The sequence below is a fragment of the Anomaloglossus baeobatrachus genome, chromosome 1 (assembly GCF_048569485.1).
Source record: "Anomaloglossus baeobatrachus isolate aAnoBae1 chromosome 1, aAnoBae1.hap1, whole genome shotgun sequence".
Lineage (NCBI taxonomy): Eukaryota > Metazoa > Chordata > Amphibia > Anura > Aromobatidae > Anomaloglossus > Anomaloglossus baeobatrachus.
Window position 1 is genome coordinate 486,890,073 of NC_134353.1, and position 27,514 is coordinate 486,917,586.

At 50.1% G+C, this 27,514-nt stretch overlaps 1 protein-coding gene across 1 annotated transcript in view; it reads right to left on the bottom strand.

Annotated features, from left to right (window-relative positions):
* Positions 1–27,514, bottom strand: part of LOC142309399 (SURP and G-patch domain-containing protein 1-like) — a 105,568-nt gene that overhangs the window by 15,023 nt on the left and 63,031 nt on the right. The window contains exon 2 of the mRNA XM_075347188.1: positions 4,992–5,157. Coding sequence (XP_075203303.1) covers positions 4,992–5,157 — 166 coding nt within the window. The remainder of the gene's footprint in view (positions 1–4,991; positions 5,158–27,514) is intronic.

Genomic DNA, 27,514 nt, shown 5'->3' on the forward strand with positions numbered 1-27,514 from the left:
GTGTTGAGCTAGTCTGAAGACCCCAGCAGCCACAGCTGCTGCAGGCAGTCTTTAGTGTCTGGGAGTATGGGTCTCACACTCACACACACTATTATCTCGATCCCACCGCTATGCCACCAATATGTCACAAACCACCGGGGGGGTCACTCGGAAATCCCCCCGCGCTGGCTATCAGTACGTCACAATCGGGGGGTAACAAGTGGGGGTCACCCCTCCTTTATACCTCCCGACCGACAGACAGAGCACGTGATGCGCTCTCTAGCGCCCCTCTTATAGTCAGGCCAATTATGGAATTGCCCGACAATAAGCAAGGAGGCCGCTATACTACTTATGCCGATTATTGAAGGGTCCCCGGTGAGAGTAGGGTATATATTCCCCCGACCTCCGCGGGCGGAATATATAAAATCTCCCCGAATCTCACTGGCCTCCCCACAACAATCCTTGGCACAACTCGCTGCCACCAACCGCTTCACGGTAACTATTAGCCGAACACACAGACGTGGGATTCAAGATCGAGATAACAGAACAGCCCAAGATTAATTATATAATTTAATCAGCCTAAAGCACACTAGAACTACAATATATACAATAGGGAATCTACAGAATATACATATGTCAGAGTACAGTTACAATCAAAGCATGGGTTACAAACAGGCATACACAGTTCCAGCAGTTACCTTGTTGCGTCTGGCCACAGGGGGGCGCTGTAGACCAGGTTTCCAGGAACTCCCTCACAGGTCTTTCCCAACCAGGCCCCCGAGCAGAAGAACACTGGAAAATGGCCGAAGTAGGGTTATCAACCTGGGCAGATCCAGGTCCCCTCCTACCTTCGTGACCTCACAGGGAACACTGCTCCACCCCTGGCTTGAGTTATGGACAATATCCCAACATGGAATATGGGCCATAACTTTGCCTGGGAGCGTCGTAGGCGGACGCCAATGCTCTCATTGTGACAGTTATGAATTTAGCTACAGAACGAGGGGACTCATGACCTGTCTGCCAGTTCCCCATTGGCTGATATCACGCCTGGGGCATTTCCCAATGTCCTGCTCCCATAAAAAGGGTGTGCCGGCATCGTCTGCATGCGGAGACACCATTTTTATGGTTGCCATATTTATCGGAAATATGGCTTGCGAGATATGAACCATTTTTTACTGGAGTCGTTCTGTCTGGCTATTTCCATAGCCTTGCTAACTAGCTAGCAGCCCTACTACAGGGTGACGGCAGGGAGTCATCCTGTGTCCATTGTTCCCACACCACCTCATCTCCATATCACAGGACATGGCCATGGAGGTGTAAGTGGAACACTGAGAACAAGAAGGGAGGGGGCACTGCCAGGGAGTGATGAGGGACTATGACTGGAGTCATAATTCATCTTCATATCCCGGGATTTGCCTCACACCCCCTTTAGTCTACTGAATTCACAAGGGTGGAGACACCACTTCTGCTTCCAGCAACCATGACATATGTACATGGTGATACATGGCAGCCATCAATAATTTAAGGCCTAGCACACACGGTGAGTAATACGGAGCCAGTGGAATGAGAAAAAAAAAAAATTTGCATTCCACTTGGCCCAATATTACTCCTATGGGCCCGAAAACAGTCAACATGCTGCGAGTGTAATGCGATCTTGTTCCACTCGCGCCCATTCCAGTCTATGGGGCGAGAGAAACATCGCACTGCACTCGCATTACACCGGTGTACCATGAGTGCAATGTGATTCTCGCATCAGTCGGCAACGGAAGAAACCGGGAGATAAATCCCTCCCTCCCCTCCGCAGCGCCACCCCTTTTTCGGCAGCTGTGGTCTTAACACACGATCGGACCAGTGTCGCATGACCCTCGCATGGCACTCCACTCCCACTGTGCTGCGAGTGTGAGCCGAGTGTCATGCGAGGACTCGCAGTAATCCCCGTGTGGCCTCAGCCTAAAAAGAGAAAATAAAAACAACACTATCTAAAGTTGAAGGTGTGCCGGGGAAAGACCCATTATTAGCTGCAAGCTATCGCCCTATCTCATTATTAAATGTTGATCTAAAACTTTATCCTAAGATGTTGACCGATAGATTGTCCCCTTTTCTGCCCTCCGTCATTATCACAGACCAGGTGGGTTTTGTCAAAGGCTGTGAAGCAAGAGACAATACAATTAAAACTCTGTCTCATATTGCTAAAGCTAAAAGAATTCAATTCCGCTGGGCCTCCTAGCCATCGATGCTGAGAAGGCCTTTGACAGAGTCCATTGAGGCTTTTTGAGAGCAGCATTGGGTCAATTGGGACTGGGACCCTGATTCATACAGAAGATTGGCACCTTATATGATAACCCAACTGCTAAGGTTAGGGTTAATGGGGTTTATCCTCCTCCTTCGCTAGAAGAAACGGGACCAGACAAGGCTGCCCCTTATCTCCTCTTTTCTATGTAGTAATCATGAAACACTTAACTAACGCTCTCAGGGGAAATAGTAACATCAAGGGACTCAAGATCGGGGATGCTCACCACAAAATCGCATTGTATGCAGATGATCTCCTGTTATACAGATCTCTCAACCACATATATCGATTCCATTTATAATGTTGGAATTCGAACGATTCGGCCTCCTTAGTAACTTTAAAGTTAATCTATCAAAATCAGAAGCATTAAACATTTCTTTGACCCAAACCGAAGTTTCCCGGGCAATGTCTAACTTCCCATTCAAATGGAGACCTTCGGCCATTAAATATTTGGGCATTTCAATTCCAGCGAATCTCTCTAAACAATATGCACTTAACCACTTACCACTACTAGAAGGTACAATTAAAAACCTCAAGTCTTATGGGGGACTGAAATTGTCTTGTATGGGCAGGATGAAAGTCCTTAAAATGGATATCCTACCAAGCTTTCTGTACTACTTTCAAACCATTCACATTTCTCCTCCCAGTAATTTTTTTCGTAACCTTTAATCTGCCATTGTCCGATTCATATGGGGTAAGGTATAACCTAGAATCAACCTACGCACTCTTACCCTCCCAAAGGAATGTGGAGGAGCGGGCCTCCCTAACTTCAGAGTCTATATGCAGGCCGCGGCTTTGACCCGCATATTAGACTGGCATTTCAATAGTGACTCCAAGCAATGAATTCGGGTAGAGCAAGAAGGATTGGAGATTCCTCTCAGACACCTTCCTTGGATATCTCCCTCAGACCTTTCTAGTGTGGGGCTACTTTCAGAATTTACCAAAGAAACGCTTAGAGATTGTCACACAATATCCAAAAAAAATATCCCCTTCGTAGCCCGTTGGCCCCCTTGCTCCTTTATTCTACACTCCATCATTTCGTCCTGGATACAAGCAGAGATGCTACTTCGGCTGGAGAAAGATATCCGCTTGGGGCACATACTGATTGATGGTAAGTACCCTCATTCCAAACTTTTCGGACACAACTTCCGTCTAGAGGTTCACAATGGTTGGGGTTCTTCCAACTACAGGCATTTGTCTCTTCGGGGGAACCCACTGGCCGAATTCTGGGAACCTGTAGTGCCTTTGAAGAACTGTTCACTAAAAATGTCCCGCCTGAACACACAGTCACCCTTCTGTACGGTATTCTTATCAGAGTTGGGGTCTCGGGCAAATGAGGCTACCGATTGGCTTGGGAAAGGGAGCTGAAGCAGCATATCTCACCCGACGAGTGGAAGAAATATTTCTTATTTACTCAAACTGTCAGTCGCGTGCTCTGCAGGGGAGAAGAATTTTAAAATTTTGTCACGTTGGTACCAGTTTCCGTCTAAATTAAATATCATATTCCATTCAGTGTCTGTGTTGTGTTGGAGATGCGGGCGAGACGTCGGAACAATGACGCATATCTGGTGGGAGTGTGCTGGAACAAAACAGTTTTGGGGAAAGGTCCTTGCCAATTATCAGATTATAACTGGAAAGACAGTGGAGAACTGCCCCAAGATAGTTCTCCTCTCCATGTTACCACACTCAATCGCTTATCATAAAAGAGACATACTCCGCTTCTGCCTGGCGGTGGCGCGCTCCATCATACCTAGGTACTGGAAGTTCTCTACGATACCTCCTATCTGGGAGTGGTATTCTGAAAAGGCAAACATATGCAGAATGGAGGAGCTCTCTGCCGACATTGCTGGTACTAGCGACAAATTTTGCAGGACCTGGGAGGAGTGGATCCTATTTAAAGATTCTTCAGACTTTCATAAACTGTTTTGATGGAGCCATGACTTCTTATTAGGTTGGTGGAGTAAAGCATAGACTGGGATGAACTGGACAGAATGTAGCATTACCTGATTCTCAGACGTCAGAGGGAGCCCCCCCCAACCTAACCAAACCTTCCCCCCCTTTCCCTTCGTCTCCCTAGCTAACTCACACTGCTACCTACTTCCCCCCTCTTTTTTTTTTTTTTTCCTTCTCTGCTCTCTCCCTTTTTTTCCTCTTTGTTTTTCTTTTTTCTCTCTAGATCTCTTATCTATGATTTTTTTGTTTTTATTATCCTGTACATATTGCTTGCCAACGTCTCAAATTTCTGGATTCCAAAAAATAGCATGGTCCGTTAGATCAAATTCGTACATGAAGTCTATAGAGGTAGATGATGTGTAGGATTTGACTTATGTCTATATACTGGTAGTCTTTGGAATCCCTTTCTTGTTATTTAATAACCCGACAGTGCCATAAAATAACTGCAATTGTATTACAGATTTAATAAAGGGGTGTTTTAGATTTTTTCTGTTTTCTTTTCTTTTTCCTGGATTCCTGTTGGAATCTAATCTGATATGATTATTGCTGAACAGTGCACATTATTTGGTTAAATTGAGACATTTTTACTTCTTTACTATGCAACTTATAATGACTGACATGTTGGATATCCTGTTTTATATGCTTTATATGTATAATATGACATGTTTACAATAAAAATAGATTGAACATAAAGTTGAAGGTGTGAACATTGAGTAAGTATTAAAAGTCCTTGCAAATAAAGACCTTTATAGCGTGGCATTCAACTTACTCTGTGCCTTGAGCCGGGATGCTCTGCTGGGAACGCTTGGCTTGTTGCTGAGCTTTGGCCTCAATTTCTCTTTTCTTCTTTTCAATAAGTTCCTCTTGGTACTGAATATATGTACTTGTTTTTGCAGGTTTTGGAGGAACAGATGCAAACCTCCTGCCTCCTATACCTAAAGTCAAAAGAAATGTAAAAATACGTCTTACTGGCATTAATGGGACATTGTGGATGCCAGATGTGGTCTTGGATAGTCATAAACATTTATACAAAAAATCCATTCAAATTTTTTCTCAGTGATTGGGATTATATGTAATCCAAGTGAACATCCATAACAAACCATGGATGAACATGGAATAATCTGTTCTCTCTGCCGCCCACTCCAGGCCTCGTGACATTCACCACTTAGGGCTCGTACCCAGGGTTACAGTTCCAGGCAGGAAACAAAGCTTTCTTTTATCAGTAATTATGCCCATTGTGTAAGCATATGTATGCTCCTTGACACTGGTTAGTGAGTTCTAATGCTGCCTGCCCCAAGAATGATAAATCTGATCCATCCATGTGAAAGTGGTTATTTCTGCAAAATCTGTATATATTTTCTGCATACCTTATGGACATGAATGTATGAATTACTGGCTCAGAAATTTCTGGAGCCAATCTATGAATATTCCCTTATAGCAGGGGTGGGGAACCTGCGGCCCTCGAAGACGTTTTATGCGACCCCTGGGCACATTACTAGAGACCACAGTACTGGGTCGGGAGCTGCGATTGTCGGCTGCCGGCCCTTTAAATCACAATGTGTGGCCTGTGCCAGCGTGCTAAGGACCTACCTTGTGGGCAGGGTACGCATGAGATGTGCTGCGTTCCCGTCCCACAGAAGAAGAGGAGCAGCAGGTTTACTGGCCTCCCTGCTGTGCATGCCGCGGGCCTCCCTGCTGTGCATGTCTCCCTGCCTCCCACTGCTGTGAGACTCCTACTGCTATGAGCCTCCTGTTGCTCTGTATGCCTCCCAGTGCTGTGTGTCAGCCTCCCAGTGCTGTGTGCCACCCAGTCCTGTTCGTGCCCTTCTAGTGTTGTCTATGCCACCGCCAGTGCTGTCCATGCCCAGCAGTACTGTTCATGCCCCCCAGTGATGTCCGAGCCCCAGTCCCTCCTGTGATGTGTATATGTCCCTAGCCCCTCCTGTGATGTATGTGTACATACATATATTATCTATATATATAATTGCCTTATTCTGTGTGTCTGTCTGTGTGTCTGTCTGTGTGTCTGTCTGTGTGTCTGTCTGTGTGTCTGTCTGTGTGTCTGTCTGTGTGTCTGTCTGTGTGTCTGTCTGTGTGTCTGTCTGTGTGTCTGTCTGTGTGTCTGTCTGTGTGTCTGTCTGTGTGTCTGTCTGTGTGTCTGTCTGTGTGTCTGTCTGTGTGTCTGTCTGTGTGTCTGTCTGTGTGTCTGTCTGTGTGTCTGTCTGTCTGTCATGCTTCAAAATTGTGTCCTTCCGGTGACATTGTGTCCTTACGGTGACACAAAGCTGATTGGCCGCTGGGCTCGCCATGGCCCCGCCCCCCCACACCGATTGGCCGCTCGCCCAGGCTGCGCCCCCACACGGATTGGCCAGCCACTCGCCCATGCTCCGCCCCCCCACAGATTGGCCTCTCGCCCCGGCACCCTGCAGGCATTGGCAACTCGGCCACGCCACGCCCCGTCCCCTCACGCAATGGACGTTAGCTCTGCCCCCACCCCCACCCCCGCCGTATGCTGGTGTGGGCTCCCGTGCGAGTGGGGGACGTGATGCGCTGGTAACCATGGTAGCATAGTTACCAGCACATCAAGGTCCTGCAGCGGCGGAAGATCCACACGCACACACACACTCTCACACACACTCTCACACACTCACTCTCACACACTCACTCTCACACACTCACTCTCACACACACTCCTCACACACACTCCTCACACACACTCCTCACACACACACCTCACACACACACCTCACACACACACCTCACACACACACCTCACACACACACCTCACACACACACCTCACACACACACCTCACACACACACCTCACACACACACCTCACACACACACCTCACACACACACCTCACACACACACCTCACACACACACCTCACACACACACCTCACACACACACCTCACACACACACCTCACACACACACCTCACACACACACCTCACACACACACCTCACACACACACCTCACACACACACCTCACACACACACCTCACACACACACCTCACACACACACCTCACACACACACCTCACACACACACACCTCACACACACACACCTCACACACACACACCTCACACACACACACCTCACACACACACACCTCACACACACACACCTCACACACACACACCTCACACACACACACCTCACACACACACACCTCACACACACACACCTCACACACACACACCTCACACACACACACCTCACACACACACACCTCACACACACACACCTCACACACACACACCTCACACACACACACCTCACACACACACACCTCACACACACACACCTCACACACACACCTCACACACACCTCACACACACCTCACACACACCTCACACACACCTCACACACACCTCACACACACCTCACACACACCTCACACACACCTCACACACACCTCACACACACCTCACACACACCTCACACACACCTCACACACACCTCACATCGCATCCACACATCAAGGTCCTGCAGCGGCGGAACATACACACACACACACACATACACACACATCAGATCACACTCACTCACACACACATCACACACACACACATCACACACACACACACATCACACACACACACACATCACACACACACACACATCACACACACATCACACACACACACATCACATCGCATCCACATACTCACAACATCCTGGGATATCGCTTGCTTCTCGGCGGCGATACTGTGCTGTGAGCTTCCAGGACCTGCCGGAGGATCACATGGCCAGAAGCATGTGGTATCTCCGGATGTTGTGAGTATAAGCGCGTATGTGCGATATCGTCATTGTGTGTGTGTGTGAGTGTATGCGATCGGGTGTGTGTGAGTGTATGCGTTCGGATCTGTGAGTGTCGGCAGAGGATCATGGCGTGCTGGAGGAGGCTGGGAGGAGAGAGGCTGATCCTGGGGAAGGCTGGGATGGGGAGGCTGATGCTGGGAACAGAGAGGCTGATGCTGGGATGAGAGAGGCTGATCCTGGGGAAGGCTGGGATGGAGAGACTGATGCTGGGGACAGAGAGGCTGATGCTGGAGACAGAGAGGCTGATGCTGGGGACAGAGAGGCTGATGCTGGAGACAGAGAGGCTGATGCTGGAGACAGAGAGGCTGATGCTGGAGACAGAGAGGCTGATGCTGGAGACAGAGAGGCTGATGCTGGAGACAGAGAGGCTGATGCTGGAGACAGAGAGGCTGATGCTGGGGACAGAGAGGCTGATGCTGGGGACAGAGAGGCTGATGCTGGGATGAGAGAGGCTGATCCAGGGGAAGGCTGGGACGGAGAGGCTGATGCTGGGGACAGAGAGGCTGATGCTGGGGACAGAGAGGCTGATGCTGGGGACAGAGAGGCTGATGCTGGGGACAGAGAGGCTGATGCTGGGGACAGAGAGGCTGATGCTGGGGACAGAGAGGCTGATGCTGGGGACAGAGAGGCTGATGCTGGGGACAGAGAGGCTGATGCTGGGGACAGAGAGGCTGATGCTGGGGACAGAGAGGCTGATGCTGGGGACAGAGAGGCTGATGCTGGGGACAGAGAGGCTGATGCTGGGGACAGAGAGGCTGATGCTGGAGACAGAGAGGCTGATGCTGGGGACAGAGAGGCTGATGCTGGGGACAGAGAGGCTGATGCTGGGGACAGAGAGGCTGATGCTGGGGACAGAGAGGCTGATGCTGGGGACAGAGAGGCTGATGCTGGGGACAGAGAGGCTGATGCTGGGGACAGAGAGGCTGATGCTGGGGACAGAGAGGCTGATGCTGGGGACAGAGAGGCTGATGCTGGGGACAGAGAGGCTGATGCTGGGGACAGAGAGGCTGATGCTGGGGACAGAGAGGCTGATGCTGGGGACAGAGAGGCTGATGCTGGGGACAGAGAGGCTGATGCTGGGGACAGAGAGGCTGATGCTGGGGACAGAGAGGCTGATGCTGGGGACAGAGAGGCTGATGCTGGGGACAGAGAGGCTGATGCTGGGGACAGAGAGGCTGATGCTGGGGACAGAGAGGCTGATGCTGGGGACAGAGAGGCTGATGCTGGGGACAGAGAGGCTGATGCTGGGGACAGAGAGGCTGATGCTGGGGACAGAGAGGCTGATGCTGGGGACAGAGAGGCTGATGCTGGGGACAGAGAGGCTGATGCTGGGGACAGAGAGGCTGATGCTGGGGACAGAGAGGCTGATGCTGGGGACAGAGAGGCTGATGCTGGGGACAGAGAGGCTGATGCTGGGGACAGAGAGGCTGATGCTGGGGACAGAGAGGCTGATGCTGGGGACAGAGAGGCTGATGCTGGGGACAGAGAGGCTGATGCTGGGGACAGAGAGGCTGATGCTGGGGACAGAGAGGCTGATGCTGGGGACAGAGAGGCTGATGCTGGGGACAGAGAGGCTGATGCTGGGGACAGAGAGGCTGATGCTGGGGACAGAGAGGCTGATGCTGGGGACAGAGAGGCTGATGCTGGGGACAGAGAGGCTGATGCTGGGGACAGAGAGGCTGATGCTGGGGACAGAGAGGCTGATGCTGGGGACAGAGAGGCTGATGCTGGGGACAGAGAGGCTGATGCTGGGGACAGAGAGGCTGATGCTGGGGACAGAGAGGCTGATGCTGGGGACAGAGAGGCTGATGCTGGAGACAGAGAGGCTGATGCTGGGGACAGAGAGGCTGATGCTGGAGACAGAGAGGCTGATGCTGGAGACAGAGAGGCTGATGCTGGAGACAGAGAGGCTGATGCTGGAGACAGAGAGGCTGATGCTGGAGACAGAGAGGCTGATGCTGGAGACAGAGAGGCTGATGCTGGAGACAGAGAGGCTGATGCTGGAGACAGAGAGGCTGATGCTGGGGACAGAGTGGCTGATGCTGGGGAGAGAGTGGCTGATGCTGGGAGGAGAGAAGCTGATGGAGTACGTTTGGGAGTGCGCAGCATGGCGGATGGAGCACGTTTGGGAGTGCGCAGCATGGCGGATGGAGCACGTTTGGGAGTGCGCAGCATGGCGGATGGAGCACGTTTGGGAGTGCGCAGCATGGCGGATGGAGCACGTTTGGGAGTGCGCAGCATGGCGGATGGAGCACGTTTGGGAGTGCGCAGCATGGCGGATGGAGCACGTTTGGGAGTGCGCAGCATGGCGGATGGAGCACGTTTGGGAGTGCGCAGCATGGCGGATGGAGCACGTTTGGGAGTGCGCAGCATGGCGGATGGAGCACGTTTGGGAGTGCGCAGCATGGCGGATGGAGCACGTTTGGGAGTGCGCAGCATGGCGGATGGAGCACGTTTGGGAGTGCGCAGCATGGCGGATGGAGCACGTTTGGGAGTGCGCAGCATGGCGGATGGAGCACGTTTGGGAGTGCGCAGCATGGCGGATGGAGCACGTTTGGGAGTGCGCAGCATGGCGGATGGAGCACGTTTGGGAGTGCGCAGCATGGCGGATGGAGCACGTTTGGGAGTGCGCAGCATGGCGGATGGAGCACGTTTGGGAGTGCGCAGCATGGCGGATGGAGCACGTTTGGGAGTGCGCAGCATGGCGGATGGAGCACGTTTGGGAGTGCGCAGCATGGCGGATGGAGCACGTTTGGGAGTGCGCAGCATGGCGGATGGAGCACGTTTGGGAGTGCGCAGCATGGCGGATGGAGCACGTTTGGGAGTGCGCAGCATGGCGGATGGAGCACGTTTGGGAGTGCGCAGCATGGCGGATGGAGCACGTTTGGGAGTGCGCAGCATGGCGGATGGAGCACGTTTGGGAGTGCGCAGCATGGCGGATGGAGCACGTATGGGAGTGCGCAGCATGGCGGATGGAGCACGTATGGGAGTGCGCAGCATGGCGGATGGAGCACGTATGGGAGTGCGCAGCATGGCGGATGGAGCACGTTTGGGAGTGCGCAGCATGGCGGATGGAGCACGTTTGGGAGTGCGCAGCATGGCGGATGGAGCACGTTTGGGAGTGCGCAGCATGGCGGATGGAGCACGTTTGGGAGTGCGCAGCATGGCGGATGGAGCACGTTTGGGAGTGCGCAGCATGGCGGATGGAGCACGTTTGGGAGTGCGCAGCATGGCGGATGGAGCACGTTTGGGAGTGCGCAGCATGGCGGATGGAGCACGTTTGGGAGTGCGCAGCATGGCGGATGGAGCACGTTTGGGAGTGCGCAGCATGGCGGATGGAGCACGTTTGGGAGTGCGCAGCATGGCGGATGGAGCACGTTTGGGAGTGCGCAGCATGGCGGATGGAGCACGTTTGGGAGTGCGCAGCATGGCGGATGGAGCACGATGGGGAGTGCGCAGCTTAGGGGGATGGAGCACGATGGGGGGTGCGCAGCTTAGGGGATGGAGCACGATGGGGGGTGCGCAGCTTAGGGGATGGAGCACGATGGGGGGTGCGCAGCTTGGGGGATTGAGCACGATGGGAGGTGCGCAGCTTGGGGGATTGAGCACGATGGGGGGTGCGCAGCATGGGGGATGGAGCACGATGGGAGGTGCACACCTCCCCCCAACACACACACACGCGCACTGCACAACACACACACTGGGAAACACAAACACCGCCGTACACAGACACCCACACACACAGACAACGCTGCACACACACAACACCCAACACACAAACACCGCGGCATACATAAATATACACACATACCGCGCAACACACACACACTGCACAAAACATACCTCCCCCCAAAACACACACAAACCACGCAACACACACACACAATGCTACAGACACACAGCGCTCCACAAACAACGCAACACACAAACAACACCGCTCTCACCCCCCGCCACACCCAGACAACACCCAGAACATGTACAGCCCCTACACAAACACTTCGTAACTACACACAACAACATCTATATATATAACAAAAATCATACATGAACTACACAATACGTAAATTCTAGAATACCCGATGCGTAGAATCGGGCCACCTTCTAGTTATATATATATATATATATATATATCTATATATATATATCTATATATATATCTATATATATATCTATATATATATATATATATCTCTATCTATCTTTATGTATACACACACACACATACATACATATGTCCCCAATCCCTCCTGTGATGTAAGTGCCTCCAGCGTCTCCTGTGTGATGTATGTGATTCACCAATCAGTTGACTGTGCCCCAGACCAAGACAAAATGGTAAAGCAGTTATGAGAAGCAACATGATCAATATCCCCAAACATCACAGCTGCACCACAGAGAAGCTCCAGCCACCACATTAAGGGTGAATAGTTTGACCAAATATATTAGGGTAATTTTTACGCTGATATTTTTTGCGGCCCCCGAAGGTTGTTAGAAATTTCCAAATGGCCCCCGACAGAAAAAAGGTTTCCCACTCCTGCCTTATAGTAACATTTCTCCTTCGTAGAAATTTGCATTAAGGGTCTTATTACTTGTCTAGGTAAATTCCCTACAATGAATGCTGACTGACAATATAGAAAGCTTAATTTTTAGGTACCAATGATCATATGGATTGGAAATTAATATCAAATGTGTTCAATTTTATACTATCAGGAGGCATTGACAATACTAGGCATCACATTCCACAAAATGTCATCTATTTGCTTATTGGATAACATGCCTTATATTCATCACCAACTTTATTTTTCAAATTGCATCTACAGTGGGGAAAATGTATTTATTTATTTAATACATTGCAGATTTTGAAAGTGTTCCCTCCTACAAAGGATGGAGAAATCTGTAATTTTTTTGTAGGTAGACTTCAACTGTGACAGACTACATAAAAAAATTTAAAAAAAAAAAAAAAATCACATTGTATGATTTTTTAATAATTCATTTGCATTTCATGGCATGAAATAAGTGTCTGATCACCTACCAACCAGCAGGAATTCTGGCTCTCGCAGACCTGTTATTTTTTTGTTGAAGAAGTCCTCCTATTCTGCACTCATCACCTGCATCAATTGCACCTGTGTGAACTCGTTACCTGTATAAAAGACACCTGTCCACACAATCAGGCCCCCCTCACACATCCGTGTGTCCGGTACGTGTGACGTCAATTTTCACACGTACTGAAGACACGGGCACACGTAGACTCATTAAACTTAATGGGTTTGCGCACACGTGCGTTTTCCCATGGACCGTGTCTCCGTGTGGAGCATACGTGTGGTCGTTTTTCTCCGGCAGCACGGGTGTCACACAGACCGCATGGATGTGATCAGTGTGAAATCAGTATGAAATGTACCGGGAAAAAAACAGGTTTCTGTGAAATACAATGAATTTCTACACTCACCTTCTCCAGCACTGCTGTCACTTGCTTCTGACCCTCGCTCATTATGCTCATTGCATATTCACTGCACTGAGGACCGGAAGCAGCAGCAGCGCTGGAGACATCAGCACCATGGACAGGTAAGTATGAAAATTCATGCTGTCCGTGTGCTACGCAGATGTCACACGGCTAGCAAACAGACAGCACACGCTGAACACACACACACGGACACAAGCACACACATATGCACCTACACCACGGACCTTGCAAAACATGTGAGTTTTGCAAGGACGTGAGAAAGAGGCCTCAATCACACCCCAACCTGTACATGATGGACAAGACTCAAAGAGCTGTCTAAGGACACCAGGAACAGAATTCTAGACCTGTACAAGGCTAGGATCTGCTACAAGACAATAGGCAAGCAGCTTGGAGAGAAGGCAGTAACGGTTAGTGCATTTATTAGAAGATGGAAGAAACACAAGAGGACTGTCAATCTTATTCGGTCTGAGGCTCCATGCAATATCTCACCTCATGAGGTAAGGATGATTGTGAAGAAGGTCGGGAATTAGTCTAGAATCCGGAATCAGTCTAGAACTGCACAGAAGGCCTTGATCAATGACCTGAATGAAGCTGGGACCACAGGCTCAGATTACCGTTAGTAACACACTAAAATCCTGCAGGGCACACAAAGTCCCCCCCTGCTCATGCCAGCACATGTCCAGGCCAGTTTGAAGTTCACCAATGACCATCTTGATGATCCAGAAGAGGCATGGGAGAAGGTCACATGATCAGAGGAGACCAAAAGAGAACTTTTTGGTATCAACTCCACTCGCCGTGTTTGGAGAACGAAGGATGAGTACAACTCCGAGAACACCGTCCCAACTATGAAGCATGGAGGTGGAAACATCATACTTTGGGGGAAGCTTTTCTGCAAATAAGTCAAGACGACTGCACTGTACTGAAGGGATGATAGATGGGGTTATGTATCGCAAGATTTTGGCCAACAAGCTCCTTCCCTTAGTAAGAGCATTGAAGATGGGTAGTGGCTGGGTCTTCCAGCATGACAATGACCAGAAACACACAGCTAGGGAAACTAAGGAGTGGCTTCGTAAGAAGCATTTCAAGGTCCCGCAGTGGCTTAACTAGTCTCCAGACCTGAACACAATAGAAAATCTTTGGAGCGAGTTGAAACTCAATGTTGTCCAGTGACAGCCCCGAAATCTGAAAGATCTGGAGATCGGTATGGAGAAGTGACGTGAAAGATCTGGAGATCGGTATGGAGGAGTGACCTGAAAGATCTGGAGATCGGTATGGAGGAGTGACCTGAAAGATCTGGAGATCGGTATGGAGGAGTGACCTGAAAGATCTGGTGATCGGTATGGAGGAGTGACCTGAAAGATCTGGAGATCCGTATGGAGGAGTGACCTGAAAGATCTGGAGATCCGTATGGAGGAGTGACCTGAAAGATCTGGAGATCCGTATGGAGGAGTGACCTGAAAGATCTGGAGATCCGTATGGAGGAGTGACCTGAAAGATCTGGAGATCCGTATGGAGGAGTGACCTGAAAGATCTGGAGATCCGTATGGAGGAGTGACCTGAAAGATCTGGAGATCCGTATGGAGGAGTGACCTGAAAGATCTGGAGATCCGTATGGAGGAGTGACCTGAAAGATCTGCAGATCCGTATGGAGGAGTGACCTGAAAGATCTGGAGATCCGTATGGAGGAGTGACCTGAAAGATCTGGAGATCCGTATGGAGGAGTGACCTGAAAGATCTGCAGATCCGTATGGAGGAGTGACCTGAAAGATTTGGAGATCCGTATGGAGGAGTGACCTGAAAGATCTGGAGATCCGTATGGAGGAGTGACCTGAAAGATCTGGAGATCCGTATGGAGGAGTGACCTGAAAGATCTGGAGATCCGTATGGAGGAGTGACCTGAAAGATCTGGAGATCCGTATGGAGGAGTGACCTGAAAGATCTGGAGATCCGTATGGAGGAGTGACCTGAAAGATCTGGAGATCCGTATGGGAGGAGTGACCTGAAAGATCTGGAGATCCGTATGGGAGGAGTGACCTGAAAGATCTGGAGATCTGTACGGAGGAGTGACCTGAAAGATCTGGAGATCCGTATGGAGGAGTGACCTGAAAGATCTGGAGATCTGTATGGAGGAGTGACCTGAAAGATCTGGAGATCCGTATGGAGGAGTGACCTGAAAGATCTGGAGATCCGTATGGAGGAGTGACCTGAAAGATCTGCAGATCCGTATGGAGGAGTGACCTGAAAGATTTGGAGATCCGTATGGAGGAGTGACCTGAAAGATCTGGAGATCCGTATGGAGGAGTGACCTGAAAGATCTGGAGATCCGTATGGAGGAGAGACCTGAAAGATCTGGAGATCCGTATGGAGGAGAGACCTGAAAGATCTGGAGATCCGTATGGAGGAGTGACCTGAAAGATCTGGAGATCCGTATGGAGGAGTGACCTGAAAGATCTGCAGATCCGTATGGAGGAGTGAACTGAAAGATCTGGAGATCTGTACGGAGGAGTGACCTGAAAGATCTGGAGATCTGTACGGAGGAGTGACCTGAAAGATCTGGAGATCTGTATGGAGGAGTGACCTGAAAGATCTGGAGATCTGAATGGAAGGGTGGGCCAAAATCCCTGCTGCAGTGTGTGCAAACCTGGTCAAGAACTACAGGAAGCGTCTGACCTCTGTAATTGCAAACAAAGATTTCTGTACCAAATATTAAGTTCTGTTTCTCTATTGTATAAAATATTTATTTCATGTAATAAAATGCAAATTAATTAGTTAGAAATCATGCAATGTGATTTTCTGGATTTTTTACTTTGTCTCTCACAGTTGAAGTGTACTTATGATAAATATTACAGACTTCTCCATTCTTTGTAGGTAGGAAAAGTTACAAAATTGGTAATGTATCAAATACTTAGTTTCCCCACTGTATATATATTCAGATTGCCGCTAACTGGGGGGAGGGGGGGGATCTGATTTACTCATTTTTAATGGGCACATTTTGGTGCCTGTATTACACATGCAATTACCAGCCTGCCCACTGGTCTAATAACCCTTAATTCCAGCTTCATAAATCCCAATCATATCAGTTTGGGGCTTTCAACCCAGAGCCAGGTAGGATTAGTCCCTGTAGTACACTCTGTATATGTGTTATTCACATTACAATACAAAACTGGGCCCTTTTGCTGCAATCTGACGACGACATGTAATCTCATCTTTATAGCTGTCATAGGCTGCAGAATTACAATTCCTCTCTGTAGATCTTAAGGTGGTGTCACACACAGCGACAACGACAACGACGTCAATGCTAAGTCACCATTTTCTGTGACGTAGCAGCGACGTCCCATCACTGTCGCTGTGTGTGACATCCAGCAACGACCTGGCCCCTGCTGTGAGGTCGCCGCTCGTTGCTGAATGTTCTGCTTCATTTTTTAGTTGTTGCTCTCCCGCTGTGAAGCACACATCGCTGTGTGTGACAGCGAGAGAGCGACGAACTGAAGCGAGCAGGGAGCCGGCGTCTGGCAGCTGCGGTAAGCTGTAAACACGGTAAACATCGGGTAACCAAGAAGCCCTTTCCTTGGTTACCCGATATTTACCTTAGTTACTAGCATCCGCCGCTCTCACGCTGCCAGTGCCGGCTCCCTGCACACGTAGCTGGAGTACACATCGGGTAATTAACCCGATGTGTACTCATGCTAGGAGTGCAGGGAGCCGGCACTGGCAGCGTGAGAGCAGCGGTGCTAGTAACTAAGGTAAATATCGGGTAACCAAGAGAAGTGCTTTCCTCGGTTACCCGATATTTACCTTAGTTACGCTTCCACGCGTCGCTGCTGGCTGGGGGCTGGTCACTGGTCGCTGGTGAGATCTGCCTGTTTGACAGCTCACCAGCGACCATGTAACGACGCAGCAGCGATCCTGATAAGGTCATGATCGCTGCTGCGTCGCTATGTGTGACACCACCTTTACACTTGCTCAGACACAATAGGAGTTAAAATTAGAAAGACAGATAAAAAAAAAAATTAAACTAAAAAAAACAGCATTTCCATTACTTTTTGTCTTTTGCAATCCAATGTACAAAGTGACATCTGCCTCATATAGAGCATGTTGTGTGCCTAGGTTTTTTTTTACGCTATTATGACTAATGTATTTGGCCTTATCCTGATTGGTAAAAAAAAATACTAAATGCCAAAATTACATTTTTTGGTCGCCACAAATTTTGCGCAAGATGCAATGACAGGCGATAAAAATGTAGCATTTGCGCAAAATGGGACCATTAAAAACATCAGCTCAAGATACAAAAAATAAGCAGACACCGAGCCCCAGATCACGAAAAATTAGAACGCTACGGGTCGCGAAATATGGCACAAAAAATACACCACTTTTTTTTTCGGAGAAACTGATTTTTTTTAACCCCTTAGATAAAAGTTAACCTATTCATGTTTGGTGTCTAGGAATTCGCATCCACCTCAGGCATTACACTGACATCAGTTTTATCATATAATGAACACAGTAAATAAAATCTTAAAAAAAATAGCGCAATCACACTTTTTTGCATTTTTTCCGCATTTGGAATTTTTTTCCTATTTTCCAGTAAACTATATGGTAAAACCAATGGGACCATTTAAAAGTACAACTTGTTACGCAAAAAAACGAGCTCTCACATGACCAGATTGACAGGAAAATAAATAAAGGGGGCTATACACGCTACGACATCGCTAATGCGAACTCGTTGGGGTCACAAAATTGGTGACGCACATCCGGCCGCATTAGCGATGTCTTTGCGTGTGACACCGATGAGCGATTTTGCATCGTTGCAAAAACGTGCAAACTCACTCATCGGTGACATGGGGGTCCATTCTCAAAAATCGTTACTGCAGCAGTACACATCGCTCAGTGTGATACCGCAGGAACGAAGAAGCTCTCCTTACCTGCCTCCCGGCCACTATGCGGAAAGAAGGAGGTGGGCGGGATGTTACGTCCCGCTCAGCTCCGCCCCTCCGCTGCTACTGGGCGGCCGCTCAGTGACGTCGCTGTGACGCCGCACCCTTAGAAAGGAGGCGGTTCGCCGGTCACAGCGACGTCGCCGGGCAGGTAAGTATGTGTGACGGGTCTGGGCGATGTTGTGCGGCATGGGCAGCGATTTGCCCGTGTCACGCAACAGATGGGGGCGGGTACCCACACTAGCGATATCGGGACCGATATCGCAGTGTGTAAAGCCTGCTTAAGTTACGTGTCTCGGAAAAAGAATGGCAAAAAGAAAAAAAAAAACGGAAAGCGAAAAATTGGCCAGTCATGAAAGGGTTACATTTTCCTGATGCTATCTTTTCTTTAGGATTTTTTTTTTTTTTTTTTTAGAAGTCAGCTACAAACAGACAGCACACCTTGGCTATGTGTCCCATAAATGACAGTATAAGTTAGTAACAATGAAGTGCAGCACCGGCCAACCTACCAGATTACAGGGCCAGTTCCAATACATTTCCCACTACAGTCTTTTCATCCTTCTTACCCAAAGGATTGGTTTTGTGTCAATTTAGCAGCAACCTTCTTGTCTATGGAATTAAACACTGAACTGATGCACAAAGGCATGAAATAACAGGCACAACTGCTGAAAGGTATACCAGATATTTCATCTGTAATGGGGTTTGATTGATAAAATGTCATGTTGAAAGGCGGTGCCTGCACAGGTTCAGCCACCCCTTTGTGTATGACTGACAGCAGGTTCTAATGCTCAGCGGCTGTCAGTCAGTGAGAGGGCACTGTTACAGCGGCCTCTTTCCATACAGAGCTGTGACTGAACCCAGAATTACATAAAGGTTTACTGGAAAAGACTCAGTATAACTTCCGTCCAGTGGGCGGTCCTATTCAGTGATTGACGGTCTTCCCTGTATGACTGTGCATGCAGACAGAGCTGTCAGTCATACAGGGAAGACCATCGATCACTGAATAGGACCGCCTACTGGACTCAATCATACAGTCGCCAAGATTTTCAATGAATACAATTCAAGACATCTTTCCAACAAAAATGTCTATCAATCTGATCAGCTCCTCCTGCAGGTAAGATTGTGCTTTTTGGTCCACAGTATATCTCCTGCCCTTTAACAGCATCAAGCTGAAATATGTCTAAACATTTGTATTTTCTTGTTCAGGTTGCTTGCCTGACAGTCATCCTGGTCCTCCTGAAGCAGAAATGGTTAGGTCGTGTCGGGAGCGCAGTGCTAAACCATGCCATACCTGTGTGATGTGTGTTTTAGATGTACCTGCCCCTCACACCAGAGAAAGCTTGGATGCAGGACTGCGAAAACACCATCTTAAGGGGGAACATACATGGCTGATGCAGTCACTTCTCACTTAAGTTTAAGAATTATTGGTATATATTAGTGTATATACCTATAGATTAGTATATATTGGAATATTTTAGTATATATCCCTGCATATAAGTATATATTGTAATATTGGTGTATATCCCTGTATATTAGGATACAGTGCAATATATTAGTGTATATCCCTTTATATTAGGATGTATTGGAATATATTAGAGAATATACCCATATATTGGAATATTTTAGTATATATCCCTGTATATAAGGATATGTTGTAATATTAGTGTATATCCCTGTATATTAGGATATATTAGTATATATCCCTGTACATAAGGACATAGTGGAATATATTAGTGTATATCCCTGTACATAAGGATATATTGGAATATATTAGTGTATATGCCTGCATATTAGTATATATTGGTACATATCAAATATACCTGTATATTAGTATATATCCCTGTATATTAATATATATTGGAATATATTAGTATATATTGACATATTAGTATATATCCCTATATAGTAGAATATATTGGAATATATTTGTGTATATCCCTGTATATTAGTATATATTGGAATATGTTAGTATATATCCCTGTATATTGGAATATATTAATGTATATCCCTGTATATTAGTATATATTTGAATATATTAGTGTATATTCCTATATATTAGTATATATTGGAATATATTAGTGTATATCCCTGTATATTAGTATATGTCCCTATATATTAGTATATATTGGAATATGTTAGTGTATATCCCTATATATTAGTATATATTGGAATATGTTAGTATATATCCCTGTATATTGGAATATATTAGTGTACATCCCTGTATATTAGTATATATTAGTGTATGTCCCTATATATTAGTATATATTAGTATATGTCCCTATATATTAGTATATATTGGAATATATTAGTGTACATCCCTGTATATTAGTATATATTAGTGTATGTCCCTATATATTAGTATATATTGGAATATGTTAGTGTAGATCCCTATATATTAGTATATATTGGAATATTATTGGAATATTTTGGTATATAAGGATATTAGTGTATATCCCTCTATATTAATCGTTTGCTTCCCCCACATGTGTAAATATTACACCTAATAAACTGCTATAACAGATCATGCCGTGGCCAAAGCCTCCATCATCGTCTCCTCTGCAGGATAATGTCCCCGATAATAGCTGCATGACCTTCGCTGAGGCGCCAGTAAGCAGCAGATACATCAGGGAATACCCGGGGGTGCGGAGTACAAATAATCCATATTATATGTACTGGCCACTAACCGTCCTGACTAGCCGCTTCCAGCCACCTCAGCAGCCGTACAGTAACGGCACTGTGAGGGCGGGCACTGGCGGCACTGCCCCATTACAGGGCACAGGCTGTGCTCGGCTAGCTCCGGCTGCCCTTCCTAGCCCAGCATACCTGCAGACTTCCTACTCTCCATCTTGCTCGCTCACTCTCCAATGGCGGCTCCTCCTACCGCAGCACATAGTCTTTCATCAAGAAAAGCCCTTTCCGGAGCATGGCACGCCGGGAATTGTAGTCTCTGCGGGTGTAATTCATGCTATGCTGAGCTCAGTCCGTGACTACCATCAGGACTGCAGTATCACAAAAATAATGTGGTTGCCAATAGCAATCTATGAAAAAGCAGCCTTTCTTTCTACAATCTTACAGAAGTGAGGGTGACAAAACTAATAGCAAAAGTGCAATCAATAGAGCAGACCAGAGACGTTTAGGCCACACTGCCTCCACAACACATTTATTCGCATCCCTGTATCTCACTTGCCAACGTTTCTACCTCATCTAAAGCCATTTTCACACATCCACAGCCTCATTATGTGCCTATTAGGATGGAAGCCCCATGGCTTATGCATATTCTCTACCACACATGCATGTGTGAATGTGGCTTAAAGGGGTTGTCCAGTGAAATAGCTATATGGAGCATAGGAGATAACTTTCTGACCAATAAGAATCTGACTTATCACTGGCTTCAAACTAGTGTATAAGATGTCGAACGATTTTCATCTGGAAAAATAAAAGAAAACTTTTATCTATATGGCATCAGTTATTATACTCTCAATAGGCATGAGTGAACCCGAGCTAGAAAGTTCGGGGTTCTTACTGGACACCAGGTGTCAGGGGCGTGGATCCAAACACGGAGTTTTAAAAAAAGTCTGTCTCAAAGTTCAGGTACTGTTCACATGTTAACACAATGTGTTGAAAGACTACAGCGCAGCCATCAACAAGCTTTATTGCATGCAGGGCCATATTTACCACTATGCACCCGTGGTCCTGTGCCTGGGGCGGCAAATTGCGGGGGGCGGCACCTTCTGGCAGCAAAAAAAATTTTTTTTTTTACACATCCTCTCCGTTAGACAGTCGATTAAATCCGCTGTGTTTTTGGAGGGGGGAGGGGGGGAGAGGCACACCTCCATTTATTTGTATCCGCATCAATTAGGACGCGAATGCAGACAAACAGCAGTGGCCGGGCACAGGGAGCTGATTGACCCCGGAACTGCTGGCGCCTGCACTTCCAGGATCACAGGCGTGTGCCAATCAGCTCCTTCCTCTGTGCTGCGTCTAATGCTGTGTGGACATCACATGCAGAGCTCACAGCAGGATGCCGCGGAGGACGCCGCGATGAAAGCCGGTGTCAGAAGAGGATACTCACGTGAGCCAGGAAGGTGGCGGTGGGCACTGGAGCAGGTAAGTGCTCGCAGAGCTGAAGATTCATAGGAGTGTTTGGGTGTCTCTAATGCAGACTAGAGATCTGCGCATGCGGTGGGGGGAGAGAGGCTGATGGGGGGGAGGGGGACTTGGGGGAAGAGAGGCTGCTAGTGGGGGAGACTTGGGGGAAAAGAGGCTGATACTGGGGGAGACTTGGGGGAAGTGAGGCTGATACTGGGGGAGACTTGGGGGAAGAGAGGCTGATACTGAGGGAGACTTGGGGAAGAGAGGCTGATACTGGGGGAGGCTGGGAGGAGAGAGGCTGATGCTGGGGGAGGCTGATGCTGGGGGGGCTGATGCTGGGGGGGGAGGCTGAGGCTGGGAGGGGGGAGGCTGATGCTGGGGGAGGCTGGGAGGGGGGAGGCAAGATGCTGGGGGAGGCTGATGCTGGGGGAGGCTGGGAGGAGAGAGGCTGATGCTGGGGGAGGCTGAGGGGAAGAGAGGCTGATACTGGGGGAGACTTGGGGGAAGAGAGGCTGATACTGGGGGAGACTTGGGGGAACAGAGGCTGATACTGGGGCATGCTGGGAGGAGAGACGCTGATGCTGGAGGAGGCTGATGCTGAGGGAGGCCGATGCTGGGGGAGGCCGATGCTGGGGGAGGCCGATGCTGGGGGAGGCTGGGAGGGGGGAGGCTGAGGCTGGGAGGGGGGAGGCTGATGCTGGGGGAGGCTGGGAGGAGAGAGGCTGATGCTGGGGGAGAGAGGCTGATGCTGGGGGAGGCTGGGAGGAGAGAGGGTGATGCTGGGGGAGGCTGGGAGGAGAGAGGCTGATGCTGGGGGAGGCTGGGAGGAGAAAGGCTGATGCTGGGGGAGGCTGGGAGGAGGGAGGCTGATGCTGGGGGAGGCTGGGAGGAGGGAGGCTGATGCTGGGGGAGGCTGGGAGGAGGGAGGCTGATTCTGGGGGAGGCTGGGAGGAGGGAGGCTGATGCTGGGGGAGGCTGGGAGGAGGGAGGCTGATGCTGGGGGAGGCTGGGAGAAGGGAGGCTGATGCTGGGGGAGGCTGGGAGGAGGGAGGCTGATGCTGGGGGAGGCTGGAAGGAGGGAGGTTGATGCTGGGGGAGGCTGGGAGGAGGGAGGCTGATGCTGGGGGAGGCTGGAAGGAGGGAGGCTGATACTGGGGGAGAGAGGCTGATACTGGGGGAGGCTGGAAGGAGGGAGGCTGATGCTGGGGAAGGCTGATGATGCTGGGGGAGGCTGGGAGGAGAGAGGCTGATGCTGGGGGAGGCTGATGCTGGGAGGAGAGAAAGGTTGATGCTGAAGGAGGCTGGGAGGGGGGAGGCTGATGCTGGGAGAGGCTGGGAGGAGAGAGGCTGATGCTGGGGGAGGCTGGGAGGAGAGAGGCTGATGCTGGGGGAGGCTGATGCTGGAAGAGGTTGCGAGAAGAGAGGCTGATGCTGGGGGAGGCTGATGCTGGGAGGAGAGAAAGGTTGATGCTGAAGGAGGCTGGGAGGGGGGAGGCTGATGCTGGGAGAGGCTGGGAGGAGAGAGGCTGATGCTGGGGGAGGCTGGGAGGAGAGAGGCTGATGCTGGAGGAGGCTGATGCTGGAAGAGGTTGCGAGGAGAGAGGCTGATGCTGGGGGAGGCTGATGCTGGGGGAGGCTGGAAGGGGGAGGCTGATGCTGGGGGCTGAGAGGCTGACACTAGGGGAAGCTGGGGGAGAGAGGCTGATGCTGGGGGAAGCTGGCGGAGAGAGGCTGATGCTGGGGAAAGAGAGGCTGATGCTGGGGTAGACTGGGGGGAGAGAGGCTGATGCTGGGGGGAGAGAGGCTGCTGCTGGGGGAGGCTGGGAGGGGGGAGGCAAGATGCTGGGGGAGGCTGATGCTGGGGGAGGCTGGGAGGAGAGAGGCTGATGCTGGGGGAGGCTGAGGGGAAGAGAGGCTGATATTGGGGGAGACTTGGGGAAAGAGAGGCTGATACTGGGGGAGACTTGGTGGAAGAGAGGCTGATACTGGGGGAGACTTGGGGGAACAGAGGCTGATACTGGGGCATGCTGGGAGGAGAGACGCTGATGCTGGAGGAGGCTGATGCTGAGGGAGGCTGATGCTGGGGGAGGCCGATGCTGGGGGAGGCCGATGCTGGGGGAGGCTGAGGCTGGGAGGGGGGAGGCTGATGCTGGGGGAGGCTGGGAGGGGGAGGCAAGATGCTGGGGGAGGCTGGGAGGGGGGAAGCTGATGCTGGGGGAGGCTGATGTTGGGGGAGGCTGGGAGGAGAGAGGCTGATGATAGGGGAGGCAGGGAGGAGAGAGGCTGATGAGGGGAAGGTTGATGCTGGGGGAGGCTGATGCTGGGGGAGGCTGGGAGGGGGAAAGCTGATGCTGGGAGGAGGCTGGGGGAGAGAGGCTGATGCTGGGGGAGGCTGGGGGAGAGAGGCTGATGCTGGGGGAGGCTGGGAGGAGAGAGGCTGATGCTGGGGGAGGCTGGGAGGAGGGAGGCTGATGCTGGGGGAGGCTGGGAGGAGGGAGGCTGATGCTGGGGGAGGCTGGGAGAAGGGAGGCTGATGCTGGGGGAGGCTGGGAGGAGGGAGGCTGATGCTGGGGGAGGCTGGAAGGAGGGAGGTTGATGCTGGGGGAGGCTGGGAGGAGGAAGGCTGATGCTGGGGGAGGCTGGAAGGAGGGAGGCTGATACTGGGGGAGAGAGGCTGATACTGGGGGAGGCTGGAAGGAGGGAGGCTGATGCTGGCGAAGGTTGATGCTGGGGGAGGCTGGGAGGAGAGAGGCTGATGCTGGGGGAGGCTGATGCTGGGAGGAGAGAAAGGTTGATGCTGAAGGAGGCTGGGAGGGGGGAGGCTGATGCTGGGAGAGGCTGGGAGGAGAGAGGCTGATGCTGGGGAGGCTGGGAGGAGAGAGGCTGATGCTAGGGGAGGCTGATGCTGGAAGAGGTTGCGAGGAGAGAGGCTGATGCTGGGGGAGGCTGATGCTGGGGGAGGCTGGAAGGGGGAGGCTGATGCTGGGGGCTGAGAGGCTGACGCTGGGGGTTCGGAGGCTGATGCTGGGGGAAGCTGGGGGAGAGAGGCTGATGCTGGGGGAAGCTGGGGGAGAGAGGCTGATGCTGGGGAAAGAGAGGCTGATGCTGGGGTAGACTGGGGGGAGAGAGGCTGATGCTGGGGGGAGAGAGGCTGCTGCTGGGGGAGGCTGGGGGGAGAGAGGCTGATGCTGGGGGAGAGGCTGCTGCTGGAGGCGGGGGTAGAGAGGCTGATGCTGGGGGAGAGGCTGCTGGTGGTGGAGTGGGAGAGAGGGGCCAATGCTAGAGACAGAGGACAAGGGTTGAGGGATAGTGCAATGACAAAATCGATGGGTGGGAGTGTAAGGATTCAGAATGAGAGGGGGGCAGCATTGGGAACTCATTATGGAGAAGGGGCAGCATGTGTGGGCTCAGTATGTAGTGGAGCAATGTAGGGGAGTCAATATCAAGAGTGGGGTAGTGTGTGTGGGGGGTGTCTTAGCATAAGCTCTAGTGTGGTGGTCTTAGTATGATGAGTGGGGCAGTATGGAGGTGTCATTATGGAAAAGAGGATGGCAGCATTAGGAGCTCATGGAGAGGGGCAGCATGCATGGGACACTGTGAGGAGGGGGCAGCATGCATGGGACACTGTGAGGTGGGGGCAGCATGCATGGGACATTGTGAGGAGGGAGCAGCATGCATGGGACACTGTGAGGAGGGGCAGCATGCATGGGACACTGTGAGGAGGGGGCAACATGCATGGGGCACTGTGAGGAGATAGCAGCATGCATGGGACACTGTGAGGAGATAGCAGCATGCATGGGACACCATGAGGAGGGGGCAGCATGCATGGGACATTGTGAGGAGGGAGCAGCATGCATGGGACATTGTAAGGAGGGGGCAGCATGCATGGGGCACTGTGAGGAGGGGGCAGCATGCATGGGACATTGTGAGGAGGGGGCAGCATGCATGGGACATTGTAAGGAGGGGGCAGCATGCATGGGACACTGTGAGGAGGGGGCAGCATGCATGGGGCACTGTGAGGAGGGGGCAGCATGCATGGGACATTGTGAGGAGGGGGCAGCATGCATGGGACATTGTAAGGAGGGATAAACAGCAGGAGAACAAGAGTAAAGTGCAAAATATACATAATTTTTATTAAATACACAACAAGACAAAAGTTTTAATTAAAATGGTACACTACCAATGATTCCTAGGGATACCGACATATAGGACTAGACCAGTTTAAATAGCCAATCCAGTAAGTCAGAAGATTAACTAGTGAATATCTGTATAGATGGCGGCTATTAACCTGGGAAGGTCCAAAATGGTTGGTAAGAATGTACAGAGAATAAGGGGGCCGCTTAATAAGAAGTAAGGTATGGTCAGATCAAACCGTGGTTACCCACCATGTAAGGGTGGGGAATCATGGTGATCCCGCTGGCTGCACTGTTGCTAAATACTGGTGCACAGCAGAATAAGAAATAACATGGAATAACCATATAGCACAAGTGTGCAAATAGAAAAAATTTCTCTTACCTAAAGTGCTGAAGTGTAAAGTAAACCAATACGAGGAAGCCAGCCACAATATCAAGCAGTCCCTATGAAATTAGGAAAGTGTCCCTAAGAACAGCCTGGGGTCTCCATCCGACGCGCGTTTCGCGAGGATAGCTTTATCAAAGTGGAAGACCAAATTACTTTGGATGGAGACCCCAGGCTGTTCTTAGGGACACTTCAGCACTTTAGGTAAGAGAAATTTTTTCTATTTGCACACTTAGGAATCATTGGTAGTGTACCATTTTAATTAAAACTTTTGTCTTGTTGTGTATTTAATAAAAATTATGTATATTTTGCACTTTACTCTTGTTCTCCTGCTGTTTATTCCTATAATGAGTAGTGCTGGCATCTTCCCTGCCTAATTAGGTAGGCCTGGTGCTTACAATTTAATGGCTCTTGATGTGAGTTATGTATTGTAAGGAGGGAGCAGCATGCATGGGACACT